Here is an 8,719-nt window from a genome sequence, read left to right on the forward strand (position 1 = left end):
ATAATGTGATTCATCTCGCTCGCATTCCTGTGTGGAGTTAGGTAGATTAATGACGTTTACAATCTGAATACTAAGTATGTCACACGTTCATTTAAGTACCGTGAGTAACTAGAATTATTAGTACCTGTCATCAATACATGGCATCATCAGTTCATGGCATCTTCAGTACCTGACATCATCAGTATATGACATCATCAGCACCTGACATTATCAGTACTTGACATTATAGGTACCTGACATCATCAGTACTTGTCATCAGTACTTGACATCATCAGTACCTGACATCATCAGTATATGACATCATCAGTACCTGACATCATCAGTACTTGACATCATCAGTACCTGACATTATCAGTACCTGACATCATCAGTACATGACATCATCAGCACCCGACATCATCAGTACATGACATCATCAGTACATGACATCATCAGCACCCGACATCATCAGTACATGACATCATCAGTACATGACATCATCAGTACCTGACATCATCAGTACCTGACATCATCAGTACATGACATCATCAGTACCTGACATTAAAGGTGCCTGACATCATCAATACATGACATCATCAGTACTTGACATCATCAGTACCTGACATCATCAGTACATGACATCATCAGTACATGACATCATCAGTACCTGACATTAAAGGTGCCTGACATCATCAGTACCTGACATCATCAGTACATGGCATCATCAGTACATGGCATCATCAGTACCTGACATCATCAGTACATGACATCATCAGTACCTGACATCATCAGTACCTGACATCATCAGTACATGACATCATCAGTACCTGACATCATCAGTACCTGACATCATCAGTACCTGACATCATCAGTACATGACATCATCAGTCAGTACCTGACATCATCAGTACATGACATCATCAGTACATGACATCATCAGTCAGTACCTGACATCATCAGCACCCGACATCATAGGTACCTGACATCATCAGTACATGACATCATCAGTACCTGACATCATCAGTACATGACATCATCAGTACATGCCATCATCAGTACATGACATCAGCAGTACCTGACATTAAAGGTGCCTGACATCATCAGCTCTTGACATCATCAGCACCTGACATCATCAGTACATGACATCATCAGCTCCTGACATCATCAGCACCTGACATCATCAGTACATGACATCATCAGTACATGACATCATAGGTACCTGACATCATCAGTACTTGACATCATCAGTAACTGCTGTACTGACAACTAGGTCGTTCACGGAATGTATCTGTAACTTTCTAAAAAAAAAAGTGCTTCACCCTTTCAAACTACCTCTGTTTTAATTTTCTAACCTACGAAAGTGCTTTGTCCCGTTTGAAAAAAAAGTCTGCGTCCTATTTGAAGAAAAATAAATTGTTAATTTTTTGCTGTGGTTTCAGTTGAAACCTACGACTTCCTGCTTGGGTTTAATGACCAAAGTTTTTTTATCACGCACCCCCTAAACACCACCCCTGAAAGCTAGAGACATGCACCATTTGGTGTGTTTCAAATCACGAGATTTTTAACTGCTGGGGAAGGGAAGTAATTCAAGCAGGGAGATAACCGGTTGCGTCAAAATATTCCAGCCTTTTCGTGTTAGAGAGTTTGGTTCCCGTGGCTTCTACACGGGTAGGTCTTCAAGAATGTATTTTTCCTCGTGCAAGTCCCAGCATTATTAAATAATGTCATGGTATCGTCCAGATAAGCAAAACCAAAACCGATTTGCAATACCACTTGAAATAATGCCTACTACTATCTATCTCACTATTTACTCAACTACTATACTGGTTCTAGATACAACTATTCTTGATATCAACATAACACGGAGTGGGCCTACCTCTCACATTCCATGGCTAGCCTTAACTCCCTAGCTTTCATAGCGCAACAACCAGTTCCTATCGCAAAATGTCACTGTCTTGTATCCCCGTCATTAATCCATGCATTCGTTATATATCTCGCATCAACATTCATTCGCAACAAAATACCCTGTTAAAACACGCATCATAACAGTTAAGAAGAATGACTTGAAACAACTTCTTGCTAAATGTTTATGTTGTTGACTTTGGAACAAATTATGTTAAAATGTGACGTGCTTAAGGTGTTTCAATAAAAGATTTTATCTCAGCAGTTTCTTATCATCTGTTTGTTGATATCACTACGAACATTAGAGCTTGATATTTTTTAAAAATTATTCCCATCTCTTAAATAACATTTTTATCTAAAATAAGAATTCCTTTATCAAAAAACGGAAAGTGCCGCAACAAAGTCAAGGTCATTTGTTGAATATTTCTTGAATAAAGCGGAAATATTTTTGTGCGGCATTATCAAGGCGATAGATCTAGATCTATGTCTGGTTTGAAAGCAACAAATTTAGATTAACATGACAATTTGATGATACACACATTTAAAAATTGTGTGGGTGGAGGAACGTCAGAGAAATGTGTGGGGAGTTAGAGAAATGTGTGGGGGAGTCAGAGATATGTGTGGGGGAGTCAGATAAATGTGTGGGGGATTCAGAGAAATGTGTGGGGGAGTCAGATAAATGTGTGGGAGTGGGGTGAGAAAGAAAATGTGTAGGCAGAGAAAATGTTTGTTGGGGAGAATAGTGGGGGTGGGGGAGGCAGAAATTAAGTCGAGGCAGATATATTACGGGTGGGGTGGTGGTATGGTGCCAGCTAGATTTATCCTCATATTTCATGCAATGTGGACATTAAGAGGACAAAATGGGTCAGTCGTGTGGACCTTCAAGTGTGAGCTGGAGTGTCTACACTAACTGGGAGAGTGTGACACTACACTTCCGACTACTTGATAGAGTGACCGTACACTTCCGACTACTTGATAGAGTGACCGTACACTTCCGACTACTTGATAGAGTGACCGTACACTTCCGACTACTTGATAGAGTGACCGTACACTTCCGACTACTTGATAGAGTGAGACACTACACTTCCGTCTACTTGATAGAGTGTGACAGTCCGATGTGTCAAATTTGTCTGTAACAAGACCTCGAGAAAACAGCCTTATAGTGCAAGCCCTCCCGTCCCTATAGCAAGAAGAAAATATGTGAACAGCTAGCTCAGAGATAGACGGGTGTAAGAAGATGAATGAGGGCATGGCATGGAAGAAATACAGTGTTACATCAACAAGTGGCATACGATAGTCCGTCTGGGACCCGTCCAAATACTTGCATGCTTTTCTGATTTAAATTTTTTTAAATCGCTTGAGTATTCCCCACAGTAAGTAACATTTTAAAAGGGGGGGGGGTGTTAATTTTCGGGATGTAACTGTCTTAGTTATGTGTATTGTTACATAGAGTTGACTGAGATAATGCTTGTTTTAGAATTGTAACTATATGTGGTAACAGTAGTGTTGTAACTAAGATAGTAGCATTGTTAAGAATTGCAACTTGCATTAGTTATGGCCAGTGTAACAACCGTTTTAGGTAAGTATAAATACGTAGTTGTAACAAACTAGAGAAAGATTAAGATTGCTGTATTGTTACGTGGTGAACTGTACTCAAGAGTGACCGACGCCCTATCAGATATTATTGGAGAGCTGCTAATACCAAGTGAATGGGGAGGGGGCGGCAGTGAATTTTCTAAGGAAAAAATCTGCCTCACTCAGTCTGGCAAGAACATAGTTCCTGGACGGTCATAGCACAGGGCCGAATTATCTCGATGTGTTTACATGGCCTTACATCAACATTGGACGGCCATATGATGGCCAGTCTTGATGGTTTTACATGGCCTTATACAATAGTTGGACGGCCATAGCACAGGGCCAGTCTTGATGGCTTACACACCCCTCCCCACTAGCCTGGATGTGCTGACGTCATTACAAGAATAATTCACTCGTAACGGGTAAACAAAGTTCACGAAGTGAGTCAAATAAGTACCAACACACTTTAGACATTTGTGCTATAGAGATTTGTTGTGCTTTGACTGGAACGATTTAATAACGTCGTTAATATATCATGGTAAACCTAAGGCATATGATTTAATAACGTCGTTAATATATCATAGTAAAACCATGTAAGGTACTGAGTACTACATGAGTACTACTAAATATATCACATATATGAGTAGTTTTTGTGAAAGTACTAAGTAGTGCCAGGTTGGGTAATGTGTAGTTCTCATTACAGTTGTAATATATGTATATGTGTAGTTATGCTTCCCAATGACACAACAATTACAGACCACAATATACAGCTACAATCCGTTATACCGATTGTATCAAGCTTAGTGACAGCCTGATTGAAACATGCGTAGCTATAACAAATACAGAATTTTTTTTTTTTAAACAACACTTTAATTCACATTATTGTGATTCAGTCCGCATTCGGGGTGGTCAAGTCGGTAAAGATAGTTGCTAAACCGAAACGTCTCGAGTTCGAACCCTCGGGTAGCAAATACACAAGAAAAGCAAGCTGAAATCGGAGTCAATGGCCTCTATGGCGCATAAACAGTTGACACGTATATTCAGTTATGTTGGAGGAAAACCTTCCAACACTTAAATTAAGAACAAGGAAGAAGAATCAAAATAATCAAATGTGAATAATTTGCAATGGAATCATAATTTTTTCGACAGTTAGTCCAGCCGGATTAATTCTAAAAAAAAACAATGTTCATTTCAAACCATTCCTCTCGCTAAGACACAATAAATCACGATAATCGCAGGGAATTTAATAAAAGCGGTACCGAAACTTTTATTAAGCATTAACTAACAATCGTATATAATTTACTTTTGAGTATTTCATCTACAGTCAATTTGAGAGATCAAACGAATAGCTCGTATCACAATTTTATTGTGGCAAATTTACTTCAATGGTGCTACTATGGTCAGCGATTAGTATTTTTACAGTGTATATATATATATATATATATATATATATATATATATATATATATATATATATATATATTGCACCTAACAGTACCTCACAGTACCCCACAGGACACAGTAACCCCAGCCCAGTTACTTAACGTATGATTAAGTACCTTACAAGCATGTATTGCACTTGACAATGTTAGAATTAAACTTGATTTAAAGTTTTTCCGAAAACAGTCGAATTAACAACCAAAGATAATTTAATTAAAACTATAGGAAAACTAGTTTTACTTAATTTTGCTTCCACGAGTCTTAAAGAATAAAGAGACGTGAAACTTAATGATGGTACTATAGTTTTATTAATTTATGAAACTTACCTGTTAAATGGCAATCTAGTCAGTTTCAAGAAAAATAACATAAAGTCCAGTAACTCCGCACTACACAAAGTCCAGTAAACTCGCAAGAATACACCCAAGTCCGATAACTGTCAGAACACAAGCAAGTCCGGTAACTCAATAGAACACAAAGCGCCGCCTGTGAACACGATATAAAACTGGCCGAGCCTCGTATTGGCATTCAAACATCGGGCACAACTCACGTGCTTACCAACGTAAGACAGATCGCACCGCTCACCATTCGCGCATGCCATTTCAGGGGCGTGGACTATCGGGAAAATTCGGCTGGGTTTATCCACCGATTTTTTTTCACAAAATATTTTTTTTTTATATAATATATTACCAAAACGCGTTAATAAATAGGTAGCGTCCCTTTAATTAAACATAAGAGTTATCCCGCTTTAAAGAAAAGCAAATTTGTGTTTGAACTAGTTATGTAAGTGAAGATAGGTTTGTGAACATGATGAAAGGAACGGAAGTATGCCAGATAGTCAGCGGTGGGGATGATGTTTGTGTTTTAATTAGCCCCGAGTTGTGGAATCTCATGCAGGTTAGCTTTAGCAGTCAAAGACTCGGAGTTTATCTTGTCTACCGCCTGCGTAATGAGGGGGTTCCAGTTTTAAGTCTTAGCAGGCGTTAGATCTCGTCTGGAAAGGATTCGAATTTTTTTAGTACCAAATTATCAAGCAGAGAGCTATGTGGTGGGACCAACTTATCAAGCAGAGAGCTATGTGGTGGGACCAACTTATCAAGCAGAGAGCTATGTGGTGGGACCAACTTATCAGGCAGAGAGCTATGTGGTGGGACCAACTTATCAGGCAGAGAGCTATGTGGTGGGACCAACTTATCAGGCAGAGAGCTATGTGGTGGGACCAACTTATCAAGCAGAGAGCTATGTGGTGGGACCAACTTATCAAGCAGAGAGCTATGTGGTGGGACCAACTTATCAGGCAGAGAGCTATGTGGTGGGACCAACTTATCAAGCAGAGAGCTATGTGGTGGGACCAACTTATCAAGCAGAGAGCTATGTGGTGGGACCAACTTATCAAGCAGAGAGCTATGTGGTGGGACCAACTTATCAAGCAGAGAGCTATGTGGTGGGACCAACTTATCAAGTAGAGAGCTAAGTGGTGGGACCAACTTATCAAGCAGAGAGCTAAGTGGTGGGACCAACTTATCAAGCAGAGAGCTATGTGGTGGGCCGAGGGGTTTTATTTCGTTTCAAAATAAATAGGTCATTGGGTCGAGATGGAAGATAAAAATACGAATCGGCGGAGAAACTTTGGGTTTTAATTTACAAATCAAATTTTATTTATCGTCACAATTTAAAACAAACTGGGGATAAAAAAAAACATAATCAAAGCACGAAATAAAACCAATGAATATTTTAATCAGAGTGGCTTTGCAACGTAGAAAAAAAACACTAGACAAAATATGGCTAAACGTAAATTTATGTTGTTGCATGCTTGCTGTGAAATAATATGTAAATATAGACACGCAAGTAAATACAGGTGTAAAGTATGCCAAGACCAAAAGCAATAATTGACAGTTTACAAACAACTTACCTAAGCATACATACTCATGATATTATTAGCAATAATAGCGTTCGTTAGTTTTAACTAGGGCTGGGTAGTTAAGAGCCTGGTAGTTTTCGGTAGTTAGACAGCTCTGGAATTTTTTTATGCCGGTGCGACTAGTTCAAACTAGGTCTGGTGCTGTCTTTGACGTGGGAGATGGATCAGGGTTGCCAGATCATTTTAATTAAGCTTCGAGCCAAACCTCACCTTGTCCTGAAACTGGGTCTGTGTGTGCACGACCTGGGGAACACCAGCAGAATGGTGGGGAGAGGGGGGAGGGGGTATTTATTGGGAACACTAGGAGAATGGTGTGTGCGTGTGGGAGGTGTGGGTGGGGGAGGTGTTTGTGTGGGAGTTGGGGGTATTTATTGGGAACACTAGCGGAATTATGTGTGCGTGTGTGAGGTGGTGGAGGTTTTTGGTGGAGGTGTGGGTGGGGGAGGTGGGGGTGGGGGTGTTTACTAGGAATACTAGCAGAATGGTGTGTGCATGTGTGAGGTGGGGGGAAAAGTTTGTGTGAGTGGTGGGGGAGTTGTTTGTGTGAGAGGTGGGGGTATTTATTGGGGACACTAGCAGGATGGTGTGTGCGTGTGTGTGTGTGAGTGAAGGTGGGGGTTATAAGCTAGTGTTTTAATCACCTCTACCACACTTTGTCACAAGAACCTCGTTTATTTTTTCATGCAACACATATGGTTAAAATCTGTTAATTTATGTACAAACATTCAAAGTTCTTTTTTATGTGGTTAAATACTAGTTTATGTTAATGATATGAGATTATGATGTACAGTCATATGCAGATTAAACAGGCAGGGGATGGTAGACGTCATAGAGTGATGTGTTGTGTACATTTGAAAAGTAGTACAATATTTACTCGACATTGATGTCATACATCAGAATAGTAAATAAGTTATTATATATATATATATATATATATATATATATATATATATATATATATATATATATATATATATATATATAAATATATATATATATATTATAATTGTTTCTCTCTCATTAGATAAAAAAGAAGATTCGTGTCCCCGAAAAAGGAAGAATACATTTCTAAACAATTAATAAGACAGACGTTGGAGACGCATGCGCATAAGCCAGCTTAATTAAGCTGTCAGATGCATGCAGCGTTAGGGCTATTTCCGGCCGAAATGTAGAGTGGGGGTCAGTTGGTGGGTACAGTAGAGTGGGGTTCACTTGGTGGGGACATAAGAGTGGGGGTCATTTGGTGGGGACAGTAGAGTGGGGGTCATTTGGTGGGGACAGTAGAGTGGGGGTCAGTTGGTGGGGACAGTAGAGTGGGGGTCATTTGGTGGGGACAGTAGAGTGGGGGTCATTTGGTGGGGACAGTAGAGTGGGGGTCAGTTGGTGGGGACAGTAGAGTGGGGGTCAGTTGGTGGGGACAGTAGAGTGGGGGTCAATTTATTGGGGACAGTAGAGTGGGGGTCATTTGGTGGGGACAGTAGAGTGGGGGCCATTTGGTGGGGACAGTAGAGTGGGGGTCAATTGGTGGGGACAGTAGAGTGGGGGTCATTTGGTGGGGACAGTAGAGTGGGGGTCATTTGGTGGGGACAGTAGAGTGGGGGTTATTTGGTGGGGACAGTAGAGTGGGGGTCATTTGGTGGGGACAGTAGAGTGGGGGTCATTTGGTGGGGACAGTAGAGTGGGGGTCATTTGGTGGGGACAGTAGAGTGGGGGTCATTTGGTGGGGACAGTAGAGTGGGGGTCAGTTAGTTCGGGGATATTAGAGTGGGGGTCATTTGGTGGGGACAGTAGAGTGGGGGTCAGTTAGTTCGGGGATATTAGAGTGGGGGTCATTTAGTGGGGACAGAAGAAAGGGGGTCATTTGGTGGGGACAGTAGAGTGGGGGTCAGTTAGTTCGGGGATAGT

General features: G+C 40.7%; 1 protein-coding gene across 1 annotated transcript; it reads left to right on the forward strand.

Moving 5' to 3' along the window:
* The first annotated feature begins 5,720 nt into the window (after positions 1-5,720).
* On the forward strand, positions 5,721-6,367 carry LOC131939193 (uncharacterized). The gene is made up of 2 exons (XM_059297382.1): positions 5,721-5,730; positions 5,931-6,367. The coding sequence occupies exons 1-2, from the start codon at positions 5,721-5,723 to the stop codon at positions 6,365-6,367; spliced, it is 447 nt and encodes a 148-aa protein (XP_059153365.1).
* The last annotated feature ends 2,352 nt before the right edge of the window (positions 6,368-8,719 follow it).

Source organism: Physella acuta, unplaced genomic scaffold, assembly GCF_028476545.2.
Source record: "Physella acuta isolate Inbredline_101_S28 unplaced genomic scaffold, ASM2847654v3 ptg000267l, whole genome shotgun sequence".
NCBI classification, from domain to species: Eukaryota; Metazoa; Mollusca; class Gastropoda; family Physidae; genus Physella; species Physella acuta.